Source organism: Choristoneura fumiferana, chromosome Z, assembly GCF_025370935.1.
Source record: "Choristoneura fumiferana chromosome Z, NRCan_CFum_1, whole genome shotgun sequence".
NCBI lineage: Eukaryota > Metazoa > Arthropoda > Insecta > Lepidoptera > Tortricidae > Choristoneura > Choristoneura fumiferana.
The window spans coordinates 14,547,735-14,566,375 of record NC_133472.1 but is presented as its reverse complement, the minus strand read 5'-3'; the positions used below and the strand labels follow the sequence as shown (position 1 = coordinate 14,566,375).

At 37.5% G+C, this 18,641-nt stretch overlaps 2 protein-coding genes across 3 annotated transcripts in view; one reads left to right on the top strand and one right to left on the bottom strand.

The window, feature by feature from the left end:
- Positions 1-59: 59 nt before the first annotated feature.
- On the top strand, positions 60-7,633 carry Uxs (UDP-xylose synthase). Of its 2 annotated transcripts, none has more exons than XM_074088561.1 (9): positions 60-1,945; positions 2,205-2,530; positions 2,611-2,790; positions 2,880-2,985; positions 4,403-4,516; positions 4,671-4,858; positions 5,180-5,312; positions 5,646-5,782; positions 7,105-7,633. In XM_074088561.1, the coding sequence occupies exons 2-9, from the start codon at positions 2,345-2,347 to the stop codon at positions 7,219-7,221; spliced, it is 1,161 nt and encodes a 386-aa protein (XP_073944662.1). In that variant the 5' UTR covers positions 60-1,945; positions 2,205-2,344; the 3' UTR covers positions 7,222-7,633. The 2 variants fall into 2 exon arrangements, with proteins under 2 accessions (XP_073944662.1, XP_073944654.1); XM_074088553.1 differs by having other exon boundaries at positions 60-2,040; positions 7,105-7,632.
- Positions 7,634-7,776: 143 nt separating this feature from the next.
- beta3GalTII (beta-1,3-galactosyltransferase 6) overlaps positions 7,777-18,641 on the bottom strand; it is a 24,629-nt gene continuing 13,764 nt past the window's right edge. The window contains exon 3 of the mRNA XM_074088570.1: positions 7,777-12,617. Within this exon, the coding sequence (XP_073944671.1) occupies positions 12,326-12,617 (292 nt within the window). The 3' untranslated portion in view covers positions 7,777-12,325. The remainder of the gene's footprint in view (positions 12,618-18,641) is intronic.

The following is an 18,641-nucleotide window of genomic DNA, read 5'->3' as shown; positions in this document are numbered from 1 at the left end:
CGAGCAAGTGGGTCTCCTGAAGGTAAGAGATCACCACCACCCATAAACATCTGCAATACCTAGGTATTGCAGATGCGTTGCCGTTGGTTTTAACTGCTCTATATAAATCAATACCTAAAAACACAACGAGTGCACTCTTCGCGTGATGGATTGCTACTAAGTCAAAAAGACAGTTGTCATTTTCTGCTACACGAATCCTTCCGATTTCCCCCGGAACTCGAAGGTTTTTCTAAGAGCTCACGGATTTTAATTGACTTTTTTCATTGTAAATTACGATTGACAAAAAAAAACCGGTATTGCAACAAATCCTCATGATTTTTTGACAGAAAACAGGCTTTTTCTCCGGACTGTGATTAGATTACCGGTTGTGGCTCATCATTATTTATGAGGTAAAAAAACAGGTAACACATGAAACGTCATTTGAGTATCTTGGTTAAAAAATAGACTATAAGCTTTACCGAGGCGTTACCTCTACAAAAATTGTGCATCACGCCTCGTGCCAAACAAAAATCCCTAAACATTGGCATTCCTGGTATTGCAAAAGGTAATGAAACCTAAATAAAACAAGTTGAGAATGAATCACGAATGAATAGTAGGTACCTACTAAAAATCCTCCAAAATCTAACTTCTCTTATGAGTAGTGCCACGAGAGTTGAAGTGATGATTCCACGCACAGCACACGCACAGATACAACATGTCTTGTAATGACAACAGGATTTTGACGTTTACTCAATCATTTATTTTCATTCTCCTTTTGTGCAATCTGTTCTTTTTGTAGCTGTATGTGTAATTAGTCAAAATCATTCACTTCAACTCTCGTGCCACTATCTATACCTACTAGAGTTTAACCTACAATTCTGAGGTCTAAAAAATTTTAAAATCTACATTATTGAGCCCTCAATATGAAGAAAAGTTTGTATTATTTTTAGTATTTTCGTAATGTGTGTATAATAAGCTAAATTTAGATAACTCTTACGTTGCTGTAGCTCATAAGTTCATTACCTAACCAACAAAAAGTTTGAAAATCCCCGACTTTGTCCAAAATAAAAAAAAACGCATTCAAATCGGTCCACCCGTTTAAGAGCTACGGTGCCACAGACCGACACACAGACACACATAGCGGTCAAACTTATAAGTCTTTTAACACCCCTCTTTTTGCGTCGGGGGTTAAAACATCAAATAAATAAAATATACGTGCCATCAGCCAAATAAGTGGTCTATGAATTTTTAAACAAGTTCCTATCAACTGACTATGTTGCTAAAGTCGAACTTTCAAGTTGACAGACACGTTTATTGGCATTATTGTGTTTTATGACATGCAAACGATTATCAAGGTGGTAGACCCTGATGGTACAATACCATACATATGGTCCTTGTCTATACTAAACTATTATTGCTTCTTTATATCATAAATAGCTCCATCTAACGCCACCAATACAAACTATCACCACCCGTTGAAAATAAGAGCGCTGCGGGTCGGCTCGGCACCTATGTAATGTCGCAATAAATAAGTACTACCTACTCCTCAAGAGATGTCGCTAATTTAAGTTTGGATAGTACGTCCATGAGATATTGTAAATTTCAATTGATCGGAATGAAACATATATATCAACCATTTCAACTTATGTAATGTGTATAATAATTAAAGCAGTTCTGTGCTCATCCTAAACAGGCTAGTCCTTTATCGACTCGAGTGAACTTTTATATCTTTTTTATATCTACACAAAAATACACCAAGACATAGCTTCGGCCTTTAACAAATGAAAAAGTAGTATGGGCTAAATCTCTTAAGCCATTCTCTGATGAGACATGGATGAGACAAACCGAAACCAAAACTACGTTATCTGTGGTGTGGGACTAGTTTATGACGTTTTAGACGTTTACTTATACCACTTCGGTTCACGTTTTCCGAATCGCTTTTGTTATTCACCAAACTAGCCGAAATGTGAGCATTCTTTACAATATTATATATTTCAGATATGTTAAGACAATCTATAAAAGTCAGAAAGACAATAACCGTAATATGTGTATTGTTTTTACGTGAGTACTAGTATTTTATTATTACGTTTTTAAAGTACATAACGGCTTCGATATATTGAAATACATAATACTATTTTAGCTGTGTAAACCGTTTGTAAACTACTAATTAATGCAGTGTTGCAAAGCAAACATCACTTGAATTAAAAATACCTTTTTACTTTCAGTGCTTTTCATTTTCCTTATTCTTAAAAGAGACAATCATGAAGTTGAAGCACTCAAACAGCACCAAGGACTAGCTCACAACTATCCAGACACTAGCTATCAATATATCAACCAAATCGCACCAAAGTATAAAAGCTTAAACATGGAGAAACCAGTTGAGGAACAAGAACACAATAGTGTGGTTGATGATTCTTCAAAACGTGAATTACAGGAAGCTAAAGCTCGAATAGAACAATTAGAAAAGAAGATAGCAATTTTAGAGGGAAGGATACCGCAAAAATATCCTGAAGTAAAATACTTGGGCTACAAGGAGCGAAAACGCATTCTAGTTGGTTTTAGTTATCTTAATTAAATATTTTATTTGAATGCTTGGTTGCGTTTATCATATACCTCTTAATATTGTTTTAGGTAACAGGTGGAGCAGGTTTTGTAGGCTCTCATCTCGTTGATGTTTTGATGATGAGAGGCCATGAAGTGATTGTAGTTGACAATTTCTTTACTGGACGTAAAAGAAATGTTGAACATTGGTTTGGGCATCGTAACTTTGAAATGATTCACCATGACATAATCAACCCCCTGTATGTTGAGGTATAATGCAAACATCATTTGTCTTAGTTACTCAACAATGAAGTTTGTATATGTCAGTTTATGTTGCTATAACATTTGTATTGTTTTAGGCTGATGAAATATATCACTTAGCTAGTCCTGCCAGTCCTCCACACTATATGCAAAATCCAGTAAAAACAATAAAAACCAATACTTTAGGAACTATCAACATGTTAGGTGAGTAGTTAAGATGTCATTAGCCTTGACCATCAAAATCAATGAAACGGGCCCATTTCTGCAGCAGTACTGTCTTACGTACGGGTGATCCTGATGATATTCACAATCTCCTTCTATCCTCATCATATGTCATGACAGTAAGAAGTGGTGAAAATGATTGTGATTCCAAGTGCGTTTGACACTACAGCCTGTTCAATTATCGATTTTATTGAAGATCTTTCATTTGTGTGGATCTCGCAGAGTTTCTTGTTTTAAATACTTGGAGCACTGGGTCACCAAGGGCCTGCAAGATGATATGGATGTAGAACGGGAGCGCAGGGTGCTGTCAGTGCATTGTAATATGTTGGCTCGCAGGTTTGCACAATGTGGTTGGGATGTCAAAGTCACTCTTTTCAGAGCATATTGTCAGACTTTACACATGTAGCCTGTGGTCCAGACACATGCAGAAGACGATTAATGCCCTGCACATCCAGTACAATAACGGATTTAGGATGTCGATGGGGCTACCGCGTTATTGCAGTGGATCAGGTTCGAGTATGTTTGCAGAGGCGCGCGTTGACAGCTTTGCAGCGATACTGCGCAAGAGTAGCCTCCGTGATGCGCCGTGTGCGCGGGGGCCCCGACAACCTCCTAGCCGCGGTGACAGATAACCCAGCTAGTTCAATGGCTAAGCACTGGAATTCCATTCATATGGCTTCCAGGGGCGGCATTTATAAGCTCATCAATTAGAATATTCGAAAAATGAATTTTAATTTTAACTTTAATTTTGATTTTAATTAGTAATTTTGATGATAATTTTATTTCTTTGTGTTACTAACCCTTTTAAATAAGATTATATGTTACTAACAATCTATGGACCCTGGTCTGCAATAATAGTTTAATATTATTATTATTATAATCTTTATACTTGGTTTAGATAGGTATTTAACTAAATGTAAACAAAATTCAGCTGCCAGATGTGGTACATTCAAGGATTTTAAACATTTTACTTATCTATCATATCACCGGTGACGACCGGATGGCCTAGTGGTTAGAGAACCTGGCTACGAAGCCTGAGGTCCTGGGTTTGATTCCCGTGTAGGGGCAGATATTTGTATGAAAAATATGAATGTTTGTTCTCGGGTTTGGGTGTTTGTTTAATATGTATCTATCTATATAATTATATTTATCCGTTGCTTAGTACCCATAACACAAGCTTTGCTAAGCTTACTTTGGGACTAGGTCAATTGGTGTGAATTGTAGCGTGATATTTATTTATTTATTAGCATTATAATACAAACTAGACTGGTGTATTTCAATACAGAAATGTAAATGTTTAGATGGTTTAATGGAGGAATTTCAATACTTAAGACACCAATGTTTGAATTTCATTAAATACCTATCCAAACCAAGTATAATTTTTTCGTTTTCATGGCAGGCCTAGCTCGCAGGGTAGGAGCTAAAATTTTAATAGCAAGTACTTCAGAGGTTTATGGAGACCCCATGGTTCATCCGCAGCCAGAGTCATATTGGGGGCATGTCAATCCAATTGGTAAATAATAACAGTTAAATTTCTAATGTTACTTCAGTAAAAATCACTTGTGTTAAAAGTTTTTTCTCAATAATGGGTTTTTTCTATACTATGAACAATCGTGATACAAGGAGTTTTTTACTTCATTCCTCTCAATTCAACTGAATTATTTCAGGACCAAGAGCTTGTTATGATGAAGGCAAAAGAGTTGCAGAAACTTTAGCTTACGCATATGCCAAACAAGAAAATGTGTCTGTGAGAGTCGCAAGAATCTTCAATACTTATGGACCAAGGATGCATGTGTCAGATGGTCGTGTGGTATCTAATTTTGTCATGCAAGCCTTGCAAAACCTAACCATTACAGTAAGTATAATATAATTATATATGTATTTTAGATGTATTTTTGTTGCGTTTTAATTTTCTGATCTACTTTTGATGCACCACCTGTTGTAAACTAGTCCTTCATTCTTTCTGTAAAAAAGGTTGCCTGGAAGAGATCGCTCTTAAGTGATAAGGTTGCCTATTGCTTACCTTGTAACTTTCTCTCTGTGTATCTTTTTTCTGTGTCGTTTACTATTTCTGGTGTACAATGAAGAGTCTTTGTATTGTATTGTAAGTTCGTTTCAGTTTCAAATACACTACTCAGTTTTGTGATAATTTTGATAAATAAGAAAATTTTTACAGGTGTATGGTAATGGAAAACAGACTAGGTCCTTCTGCTATGTATCAGATCTAGTCAATGGCCTTCTATCACTTATGTCGTCTAGTTACACCTTACCAGTCAACATAGGAAATCCTGTGGAGCATACAATAGAAGGTAACATGTAGTTAATATATTCTTCCTGCCCGTTTGGGGCCAAAACCAAGAACCCTAACACATTGCTCAATCGGAACACTGACTCTCCCCAGTTATAATGTAACAAGATGTATGATGTATATCCGAGACTGCTGACAGAATCAGATATGAGGATCTGACTGCCAACCTTCACTAGTTGGAGACGCACTTGAAGACAGAGATGTATGCATTGCTAGTTAAAGAGTAGACTAGATTGGGACACCTGATCTGATAGATGCACAAGATTCAGCTGCTTTGTACAGGGCGCAAGAAAACCAATGAAGCATAATTAATTATAAAATATATGTATTCCAGAATTTGCAATGATCATCAAGAACATAGTCCCGGGCTGCCGCAGCACGGTGGCGACCGGCGCCGCCGTGGAGGACGACCCGCAGCGCCGGCGGCCCGACATCACTGTAGCTGAGACACATTTACACTGGTCTCCTAAGGTCAATATAACTTATGTTTAATTTTTGACATTTCTTATTACACAATATCAGGGAGTCCAGAATTACTATTACCAATGTAAATTACAACATTTACGGTACACACAACACCTGCATTTGACACATCCAACAGTCAATGTTTAACAAAGAAAACAGTTTGGTTAAAAATTTATGTTATTGGGTCTTTTTTAATCTATAATATCTGTCTCGCTCTAAAACATTTGTCTCTATGCAGTAAGTATAGCGCCACTTTGCATCAAATGCTAGTATTTTTTCTCAGTCTAATCTTGAAAACCTAGAAGCTCCGTTATCAAGCAGGCAGTTTGGTGGCTACTTAGAAGTCTTTCTTAAACAGATTTTGTGTATATAGAAATATATTATATCTGAAAACTCAATTATTTTTTAAGTTTTTTATTGACATTGCACATCACTCATGTTAGGTAGTCACTAAACTGCCCACTAGATGGGCAAAAGGGGAAAAGGATGCAAGTTTTGAAATTGATGAAAACACACATATTTTTTTTCGTTATAATATATTTGTATATAAAATCTTGAAAGACATAAAATAGGGTTATTTGTGGAATAATACGTCAGGCAAATGTCCTCCTAGGCTTTGCTGGCACATACGCACTCTTTTGTCAAAATTTTCTATGACCATTTTGCATAGATGCGGCTGAATTTCTCCAATGCAGCGTCGAATTTCCTTTTTTAAAGCATTGCCATTTGAACGGCTTGTTTTTGGACGACCAGTGGAATGAACATCATTAATTGATCCACTCTCCCTGAATTTTGCAACCACTCTCCTCTGCATGAGTGATGACGAAGTCAAGTCAATATTCCGACCATATTTTGCACGGAATTTTAGAACCGTACACGCCAAACTTCTTTTGAAATTTTGTTCAATAATAAAAACGCGTTGATCGTTCGTATAACCCGCCATTTTTACAAACCCTAAACATTCAGCTGTCAAATAGTTTTTTTTTGGGTTGCCAGTACTAAAATACAAAAATGTCTACTTACAACCTCGAAATTGATTCGTATTTGAATCATACATAAGTCGTTTTGGTTCTACGTATGGCCACAATTTGTGTGGAATTTGTTCTGAGTTACGCTTATTATTTATTCATAGACCAGAACATGAAGTCTCAGCACTAAATGACCGGCTAGACCAACACATTAACATTACAAAGAATACTTGACCAAGGAACAGCTAGTTACAATAACCTATCAGTTGCTTCCAACTGCATGCCTGATAATTTAAATAATAATAAGTAATCAAACAATAAAGATAATGATGATTTCTTAAATTTATATTTGATCCACAGGTTTCATTAGAAGAGGGTCTGCAAAGAACAATAGATTATTTTCGAGAAGAATTATCAAGAACAACTTTTTATAATAATCAAACATACATGGACACCAAAATCAAAGGTCCACATTAAGACATACATACCTATATAATAATATAATTTTGATTATTGTAATGTGATATTAAGCTACTGACTGTACAATATTTTCTATGTTGTGTTCAAATAAAAATGTAATAAATGTGTTGTGCTTTATCACAGTAGGTATTACACGGTAAACAGGCATATACATTTTTTAAATGATCGTAATTGTACGCTAAGCATGAATTGCACATGGTTGCACCAAATTACTCTAACGATAACCATTGTCAAACCAAAGGGAATTATGTGACTAGTTTGACATGGTTAAGGTTAAAGTTACTTGGTGCAACACACGCTTAGTTATCAAATGCAAGTTATTCTTTTCAAGGAATAAAACCTTGTGGTATGCCAAGTGGTATTCAAATGCCTGATGAAGGACAACACATAAAATTAATAATTTCACAAAAGCTGTTTGATTTATTTACAATTACTTCTTACTCATTAATTACATAAATAAATAGGTACGTTGTTCACATTCGTAGTATAGTAGGACTAAAAATTATTTACATTTGCTAACAAAAAAAAAAAGATAATTAAATTTTAACTTCAACTCAGTCTTGGATAGTTTAATAATAACAAATTGATAAGTAAAGTTTGCAACTAATCTCGATTTAGTCCTTGAACCCTGCCCTTTTTTCATACAAAGAAATGACAATTATGTAGAGTTGCGCTTGGAAATTTAGTGGTAGGGGCTGGTCTATGCTTAAAGGTTGCATACATTTGGGACATAAATAAGTTTGTTAAAATTTTCATTTTTAATACCTATTTTTTGCTGACTGTACTTACTGTTAACTGTATTGGCATTGTCATCTAAACTACGTTTCCGTAAAAATTTCAAGTCTATGCCATTAACCGTTGAGGAGTTCCACCCTGCGGAGAGGAGCCTGGCCGAACTACCAGGATGACACTACCAAATTATTGTATTGTCACCAGATTTACATAAGTATGCCAAATTTTAAGTCTATCCGACCACAAGAAGTGGATCAAATTCAGCTTCCAAATTTCCTAAATAAATAAATGAACAATCCGGGCAAGCTAAATAAAAGCTTGTAAAAGGTTTACCCTCGAAATGTCTACAAACTTAATCGAATATCAGTTAAAAGTCAATGATAAAAATTAGTATTTTTAAATCACCGATTTTTCATTTCTGGAAATATTATTTAATAGATACTTAGTTTATATGGCAGAAATTCATTTCATATTTTATTATTTCATACTTTTTTTGATTTTTTTTTGTTGGGTCGTAGTCCTAACCTAACCTACTTTCTGGTAGCGATATATATTTTGTTGGGGTCGCAGTTCAAACGAAACCTACATTTCTGGCAGCGATTTATTTTTGTTGGGGTCGCGGTTCTAACCTAACCTATTTTTCTGGTACCGGTTTATTTTTTTAGGGTCACAGTTTTAACCTAACCTACTTTTCTTGTAGAGATTTATTTTTGTTGTACTTGTAGTTTTAACCTAACCTATTTTCTGGTGTTTTATAATACGGCGAAGAAATAAACAGCGATATTTAGTTGTTCCGTCTCATGAATAGTTGATGAAATGTATTTTAAGCAAATAATAATTCTTATACTGTTGTTCTCATACCTAATTGTTTTAATATGTAATGAATAGTCGATGAAGTGAAATTACTCCAAGAGAAAATATTAGTTTAGTATTGAATATAGGTACTATGAACCATTTTCTATGAAATGAAATTCGATAAATAGTTTGTCGACATTTCAAGGATTACCCCTTGTTAAAACTAAGCCTAACACTAAAGCAGCGTTTCCACCAATAATGTGCGAGGATGTGTTTTTCATTCACCGATAGAAACGCTTCATTTACAGATCCTCGCACTGCTCATCTCTGGTGGAAACAGCTGAGCGGAGCGAGGCGAGGTAAATAATAATAATATTTTTGGTATAGGTAGGGTAGGCCGACATTTCATCATGTTTTGCAAAGTAAAAGTACAAACTGACTCTTATTTCCAACTTAATAAGGCTGTGAACATATTTTTGCTATTGACTGTAGGAATTCGTGGAGCACTTGAGAGCTTGAACAACTTAAAAAGCTAAGGACACAAAAACTGATATTCGCTCTGCACTGTTCTTGGCACACTTATGAATGAAGTTAAAAATTAAACGAGCGGCGAGCGCCTTTAAATATTAACTTTATTGAATTTACAACGCGATAGTGGTAGATAATGGTCCCTGGTAAAACATACTTCTTAAGAATTTCAAGTGGGATAGACAGCAAAGCCTTTTACGTGGGTATAGTATCCTAAATAGTATTACATGATGTCATTCAAGTATTGCGTAAGCATCACTCACAGGAAGGTGGGGGATCTTTGCTTAGCTTATTTTTTATTACATAGGGGACGACGGTGGTCCGTATAGTGATTACATCAGCAATATAGAATTTAAATATGCATATTTTATAGTCGATAAACGCCATATTCAAGACTAGAATACTGTTTCTCTTAAATGACATGAATGTCTCTGCCCACTACACCGTATTGTACCATAACCGTAATAGGTACGTGTCAGGCAAAAGTATATTCTTTGTATTGAAAAGTATGGGACTATGCCCACTAACACGTTTCTTAACTAACAGTCGCCGTCGCGCCGTGTCATGTACCATCAGCCAAATAAGTGGTCTATCACTTCTTCTTCTTCTCTTTTAAAATATGGCTTTTCTGTCCTAATTAATAGGACAATTTCGCCAGTGTCAAAGTATACTCTCTTTGAGAGGGACGTTGTACGGTGGTTGTAGTTTTTGCAACTTGATAGTAAAATTCCAGAAACCACGTGGACTCAACTTGCGCATTAAAAAATTTCAGACACGAGAGAAATATAGAATTTTGTGATCACTGTTCACTGTTAAGGTAAATCGCCGCATAAAACACTCTCAAAATTATATTTCAACTAGCCAAAGAAACAGAAATAGCAAAATTAGATATTGTCTACATCCGCCATGTTCGAATGCTACAAATCCAAGTGGTCTATCAATGTTTAAACAAGTTCCTATCAAATGAATATGTCGCTAAAGTCGAACTTTCAAGTTGACAGACACGTCTATTGGCATTATTGTTTTATGACGTGCAAACGATTATCAACCTTAGGGTGGTAGACCACATATTTGGCTGATGGTACCTACCTATGCTCGTTACATCCCGTGCCTGACACGTTCCTATTTTAGCGGGTGGGTACAGATAACTTTTAAAGAAAACTTAACGGATAGAGAAATATATACATTCATATACACCTACCACTACAGTTTCTATGTAAATATGTATAGGGCCGGTTAGCACTGTGCTGACTTTTCCTGACACAGGGAAGGGAAGGGTTAAACATTACTAAAATTCTGCTTACTTAAAAATATCCCCATTTGCTTAATATGACCCCCCTAAGCAGGCTTAAGTGATCATGATCGTCATCATAAACATTCGAGCTGTCAAGATACTCGTACATAAATCCCTAAATAACTTTTTTTTTGTTTTTAATGTATTTTTTGTAAGTATAATTTGAATTTTACAGCGCATTGGTTTTACTGTACCTAATGCTGTTATTTTTATTGGCAAATAAATAAATATCTGAACGCAAAACAACCGCATTGTTAATCGCGCAGCCTGTGAGATTAGACATTTTGAGCATTTGGACAGCTTCGCTTTTTATGATGCCGACTGGTGCTTCATGAACATGATCACTCTAACTTAAAAACTGAACTTGCATCATCCCCATTGACATGTATGTATATGTATAGACTGCATATTTCTTACATCAAAACGGCGCACAAAATTATTTGACAGCGCGGTTTTGTGAACTCGCCAGGTGGCTAGCAAAAGTCACTAACTGCAATAAAAAGATTAGTGGAATATTAATCTTACGATGATATGCACATTTGATTATCTCTCTTGACTTGAAGTGGCAATTAGTGACTTTTACTTGTCACCCGACGGTTTCACTTTGGTTTCATTATAGTTTGTTGACGTCCATGACAGGGGTTGTGTAAAAGTAATATTGATGAATTGAGTTGAGTCACCTACTCGCCGGGTCTCAGTCAACTTCGACACTGGCAGAATCATAGGTACAAATTTGATGGAGCCACTTTCTCCTAAATTTGAATTGAATTAATGATTGATGCGCCGCGCGTTTTGTTCCAAATAGCCAGTCTTGTGCCGTAAGGTACATAGATGTCAATGATCATCCCCAGGGAACGTAACTTTGGTGCCGATGACAGACGTATGACGTGAAGCTAAATACAGAGTTTTCATTCAGACCTCTTTAGTTTACTGATATAATCAATGTCAGATAGAGTGCAGTCAATTTTCATCTTTGAGTATTTATCTAGATATTATTCTAGATATATTATTATTATAGATATAAATATATTATTCTAGATAAATACTCAAAGATTTTCATGGATGGTTTTGAGATTTGGAATTGCCAGAAGTTTTACGCAAAGAACTATTTTTAAAATCATTGCTATCAAAAAATAATTATTTACATGAAGAAAGGTTTTGACCTTCAACAATATTTTGTTCCATGTGTGGTTATGAGGATTATGACCAGTACAACGCCAATTTGTAACTGGCGAGAGGTTCGAGAGATATTGCCCTGAGTGTACACGTGAAATTTATTTATGTAAATAAAAACGAATATTTTTTGTTACAATTAGATAACTCAGTAAAATAAATTCACATGGTATTTTATATTTACATCACCACTAAATTAAAGAGTCGTTAGCATCATTTCAGTGTTGTAATTTTGTTTAAAAAACATCCTATATGTGACGACACGTCATAATGACGTCACCCACCCGCACCAAAATTACGCTCCCTGATCATCCCTAATTAAAAAAATCTCTTATCTCAAACCAAACTAAGTAAACTCAAGTAAATCTTGAAGCAAACTTAGGCTATTGATGTTCAGCTTGAGACAGATATACTCGTAAGCTTAATACAATGCCTATAATGTCATCAAGTATTACAGAACTATGGTTCTTTGATAAACCTCTCCTTGAGATGGAGATTGGCAGAAATTATTAATTACCCATTAATCATTAATAATAGTTATTAATACAATGGGGACAATTGACCCTGATTGATCTAGTGCTACTTAAGTAAATGTGGTTCATTGCAGCATCGACTTGGACGTTGTTTCCAATCATAATCATAAGGTGTATCGTAGTATGTCTCAGTTTTGCAGAGTATTTTTCCTTCAGAGTCAACTAATGTCTTGTACATCTGGAACATGTCTTGTGTGTTTTGTTTGTGTCGCACCAACATATGATTTAAGCAACCTCGCGACTTCCACTCTGTGTCGAATCGAATGTCATGAACTCTGTTTATACCATCTAGAGGAGCAGTCCATACACCCATTGAAACATCTTCAGAACGGTAACAACTGTAATAAAAAATTGCATGTTAAATAATAGGAATAGTAACCTGTGCAGTTACTTAAGTTTTCTAAAAATGGTTTAATTATAACAACCTCAGTATTTTTTTTAATCTAATTTCAGAACATAAGGGTCTTTAATTCCATCGAAAGTTCATATTTATGTATGTACTAGCAGTTGCCTGCGACTCCGCATAGAATTCGTTTATCACTAACCGGTGGGAATTATGCAATTTTCCAGGATAAAACTATTCTATGTCCTTCCCTGGGACTCCTATCTGTATACCGAATTTTAGATCTAAATTGCATCAGCAGTTTTCACATTTTATGATATTAGTGTAATAATTTATGAGTATAGTAAGATATAGTATTATAAATTTATAAAAAATTACCATTAGCAACAGTGGTAGTCAGAATGTTAAAGAAGTAAATATCCCATCAAAACATAAATGGGAAATGAGAGCCAAGTTCAATATTATGTATGTGTTATGTACATTATAATTAATGGGTCAGAACTCTCTTGCTTTATAATATAAAGGTATTGATGTAGGGTAGACTCACACATTCCCATGTATGCATGCAAGCACAGCTCCCTAGCTGAATAAAGTGTATTATTCAAGGACTATAAGTGTTTTACTGGACATATTAGTGGCGACGAAGTGTAAAAGTGAACTTTTTAAACCAAAATGTCAAAAAAATCCGTGAAGTTTAATGAGTTTAATCCTCAAGTGGACAGTTGGGACATTACTTGGACAGGTTAAAATATTGCTTTATAGCAAACGGTATTGACACTGATAAGGATAAAAAAGCTAATTTCTTTACTGTGTGTGGTGCACAAGTGTTTGAGACTTGTTTAGCGTTGATTACACCGAGCAAAACTAGTGATGTGACATTTGGTGACATTGAAACTGTTTTAACCAAACATTACAGCCCGAAACCCAATGAAATCTCCATGTCTTATAAATTTTACAAGCGTGATCAACGTCAAGGAGAGAAGGCATCCGAATATATAACCGACTTACGAAAGATTAGTTCGTCTTGTAACTTCAGCGACTTGGAACGTATGTTACGCGACCGACTCGTGTGCGGTATGAGCGACCATAGATTGCAGTACGAACTATTAAAAAAAGACGGCCTCACCTACCAGAATGTCGTGGATGCTATGCTATCATCGGAGAGTGCGGTGAAAGACATTCGTATGATAGTGACTAATTACGGAGCGAACGGCACCCCTGACGCACCCACACACGCCGCGTCGACATCGACGGCGCAGCCGGAAGCGATGGACGTCAACGCCGTGCAGGCAAAGGCGGTCACTCGCCTGTGCTACAGGTGCGGGGACCACCACGGCGGAGAATGTCGTTTCGTCAACGCAGTGTGCCGTTTTTGTAAGAAAAGAGGACACTTGGAGAAAATTTGTATCGCCAAAAAGAAACGCGGCTACAAAGCAGTTCACTACACGGAGGAGGACAAGGACGATTACATCGGTGGCATATACAACGTGGGCGGCGTCCGCGTGAGCCGCGTGCCGCCTTACGAAGTGGTCGTGACGTTGAACGGCACGCCGACGGACATGCAGGTGGACACGGGCGCGAGCTTCTCGCTGGTGAACGAGCGCACGTGGCGCGCGTTGGAACACCCGCGCCCGCCGCTGCAGCCGCCGCCGCTGGCGCTGCGCACCTGGACCGACTCACCAGTCGCGCTGCTGGGTCGGGCGACGCTTCGAGTGCAGTACAAAGACATTACTCGTGATTTAGATGTTTTTGTTGCGAAAGGCAAAGGGCCGAATCTCTTAGGGCGTGATTGGTTCGAGCCGTTAAATGTTACATTAAACGTTAATTACGTGTCAACTTCTTACGATGCTAACCAAATGATTAATAGACATGTAGAGGTATTTAAAGAAGGACTCGGTACTTACCGAGGAGAACCGGTAGCTATTCATGTGAAGCAAGGGGCGACACCTAAATTTGTTAAAGCTCGGCCTGTACCGTATGCGATAAAAGATCGTGTCGAAAAAGAGATAGATAGATTGGTTCAGGAAGGGGTACTCCGTCCGGTATCTTTTTCCGACTGGGCGACGCCCGTAGTGCCGATTGTTAAGAAGACAGGGGACATCCGGTTATGTGGAGACTATCGCAGTACGGTGAACCAAGCCACCGAATCGGATACGTATCCGATGCCAACCGCCAATGAAGTCTTCGCGACCATAGCCGGAGGCAAATATTTTTCAACCCTAGACCTGGACCGAGCTTATACGCAGGTAACGGTGGACGACTCCACGGCGAAATTACTCACGTTAAACACCTCCAAGGGTTTATATTCAGTGCACCGCCTGGCATTCGGAGTCAAAGCGAGCCCAGGTATCTTTCAACGGTTGATGACAGCTCTACTGGCAGGCATCCAAGGGGTGGCAGTTCTGATCGATGATATTATTATTTCGGGTCAAAATGAAAACGAAATGTGGCAGCGTTTAGATGCGGTACTCACACGTATACAGAAAGCAGGACTACGGTTGAACAAGAATAAATGTAAGTTGGGCAGACAGAGAGTAGAATTCCTGGGATACGTAATAGACGCAGAGGGTATACATCCAGCTCCGAGCAAAGTGGAGGCTATAATGAACACACCGGCACCACAAAACGTGCAGGAATTGCAAGCTTTTCTCGGGCTCTATAATTTTTATGAAAGGTTCATACCACATAAAGCAACGATGCTGGAGCCTTTACATCGGCTGCTTGATAAGGCTAGGACGTGGTACTGGTCTGAAACGGAACAAGTAGCGTTCGACAAGGCAAAACGTTTATTGTCATTTGATTTAACGCTAGTTCATTACGATCTACACAAACCTCTAGTACTTACTTGTGACAGTTCTGAATATGGCGTTGGTGCAGTGCTATCGCACATTTTTGAAGACGGAATTGAGCGCCCAATTGCAATGAGCTCTCGAACGTTACATACACATGAACGGCGTTATTCGCAGCTGGACAAAGAGGCTGCATCAATCATGTTCGGCATTCAAAAGTTTCATAACTATTTAATTGGCCGATCCTTTACAATAGTAACGGACCACAAGCCATTGCTTGGTATTTTCGACCCAAAAAGGCCTATGCCAAGCATGATGTCTCCACGATTAACTAGAATAGGATTGGCATTAACTGCACACAGTTACCAGATAATGTACAAACCGGGTTCTCAAATCGGCAATGCTGATGGATTAAGTCGTTGGCCACAACCTGTGCCGGATCAACCAGAACAAGAACTTGGGGAGATTTTACTGATGGCAGAAGCACCGCAGGATTTTCCGTTCGATGCAGAACAAATCGCAGCAGAAACAAAAAAAGATAAAGTATTAGCAACAGTTGTTCATCACATACAACGTGGCTGGCCAACCAAAGTAAATGATAGTGACTTACGTAAATACTGGCTACATCGAGACGAATTGTCGCTAAAGGAAGATTGCATCCTGTTAGGCTGTCGTGTAGTTATTCCACCCATGTTTCGGGAAGCCACACTTCGGGTACTTCATAGTACTCATAACGGCATAGTACAGACAAAGGCCTGGCAAGAAGCTACATATGGTGGCCTCAGCTCAACGAAGACATTGAGAGACTGATCGGAGACTGTTCAAAGTGCCTAGAAAACCGGCACATGCCTCCTAAAACAAATCACGAGTGGATCACGCCTACCAGACCATGGTCTAGGATACACGTTGACTTTGCGGGCCATTTCAGAACAAATATTTCCTGATAGCAGTTGACTCTTACTCACGGTGGCCTGAAGTGTTTATGGTCACCAATATGACCTCGGCTACTGTTATAAAACACTTACGTATACTGTTTGCTACCCACGGCTTATGCGAAATGATCGTTTCCGACAATGGTACATCGTTCGTATCCGGCGAAATGGAGCGTTTCTTAAAGGCGAATAATATAAAACATGTAAAAACAGCGCCTTACCATCCAGCTACAAATGGTTTAGCCGAAAGAATGGTGCAAACAGTGAAGAATAAACTTCGGAAAATGGATAATGTACCGTGGGAAGTTCGCATCCCGAACATGCTCCTGGGATTACGAGCTACAGCATGCTCTGGACAAATAAGAGCCCGGCGGAATTGCTGATGAACAGGAAGCTACGAACACTTTTGGATACTATCCACCCGGATAATGTCAGCAATAAAAAAGTGGAAGAGCAAATTGACAGGAACGCAAACCAAAAGTGCGACAAAGCAATGTTGGACATAATATAATGTATAGAAATTATGGTAATGGCCCCAGATGGTTACCAGGGAAATTTTTTTCGAAAGGGGCCCATCGAGTTACCGCGTGGAAGCAACAGATGGTTCAATAGTCAACAGGCACATGGACCAGTTAATTAAAACAGCACAGAATGCAGATTCGAATGAAGAAACGGAACCACCCAGCGAACAAGTAGTGAGAGGCGAAGAAGTAGTAAGAGGCGAAGAAATAGAGGATAAAGGAACGGTGCCAGAAACAGAAAATGCCCAGGAGAAAGACAGAGGGGTTGTGGTAATCAGTGAAGATGGAATCAGGAAGAGGGTATTATTGAAATACCTAGCGCAGATCAGTGGGCAAAGATGTTAGGAATACCTACTCCTGAACCAAGTCAAACTGGAGGGAAAGTAATTAAAAAACCCAAATACCGTTCTACATTACCCTATGAAAAGCCTGGTAGAAGTTATAAGTAGGTGCTTGATATGTTCTTTTGTAAGTTGTAATGTAATGTGTTTGTTATAAGTTGTTGCTTTATATTGTTATGGTTAGAGTACAGTTACTTGGGGGAAGGTATGTTATGTACATTATAATTAAGTGGGTAGAACTCTCTTGCTTTTTATAATAAAAGGTGATTGATGTAGGGTAGACACACACATTCCCATGTATGCATGCAAGCACAGCTCCCTAGCTGAATAAAGTGTATTTCAAGGACTATAAGTGTTTTACTGGACATATTTATTAATTTATGATTGCCTTAATTGTTGAATTTAACGACAAAAGAAGTGAATCTAAATGGTGCAAGTTCAATGGTCAGTCCTGAATTATTTATAACAATATAAAATATTATAACTTAGATATCATCTTCTTATAACTTAGGATAATATAGCCTAAGGTCGGATTTGGCTAGTTTTTTAGCCTCGCAAGTTGTAACATTGGCTAGTTCTGAGATACAAATTATATTTAATTAAGTACAACTAAAACTTCACAACATGTCAGTTACGATTATAACAAACTAGCTGTTGCCCGCGGCTTCTTCCAATTCGTTTTTTATTTTGTTTCACACAAACCTTGTTCTGACAATAACAAACACAAGAAAAAGAATTATCCAATTTGTTGGCCGTCTTCGGGAGTTATGTGCGTACATACATTTCGGTTGATTCATTTTTTTTTATATATATAGATAGAAGAATAACCTTAATAGATCGCATTCTTTCCAAAAAGCCAACAATGCTTTCTGGAGACGACATATCCACCTCCAAGTGCATAAGGCAAATAATAGTCACATAGGAACCAGTCATGCTCCAGCCACTTGCACTATAGCGGTTTAATTGGGCCTCGACCATTCATGTATTCCCCAGTAAAAGCCCTTTGAGGTGAAGTTACCTTCTGAAATAAAATAAAAAATATGTAAAAAAATACAACAAGAAACTCTTTTTCGAAGTTGGGTAGTAATTATCAAGCTGACTGCATAAGTTAGTTAATTGATATTTGATGGTGAAACAGGCCCTAATATTGATACATTCTCAAATATTAGTATGGCACCCTCATACTGGCCCAACATACACTTGGCCGGTTTTTTTAAGTTTATTTAATGTATAGAGGGATGGGAAAATTGTTTTTTGAACTTGGATGGCAGATGCTATTCTACAAATGGATTTGAAGAAACTTTACAATTTGACTCTGAAAGTTGAATTTGAGAAATTACCTGAATTAGAACAAAGATACGATAAATCAGATTCAACTGGAGGGGAATGCTAATACCAGAACCTGCTTTACATATGAACTTTAAACAGGGCTGAAT

Bases quoted from the DNA above. Each gene is read 5' to 3' on its own strand.
- Uxs (XM_074088553.1), top strand. From the start codon at position 1,980: ATGTTAAGACAATCTATAAAAGTCAGAAAGACAATAACCGTAATATGT. The intron at 2,791-2,879 runs GTATAATGCAAA...GTATTGTTTTAG, and splicing joins TCAACCCCCTGTATGTTGAG to GCTGATGAAATATATCACTT. The intron at 5,783-7,104 runs GTCAATATAACT...TTTGATCCACAG, and splicing joins ATTTACACTGGTCTCCTAAG to GTTTCATTAGAAGAGGGTCT.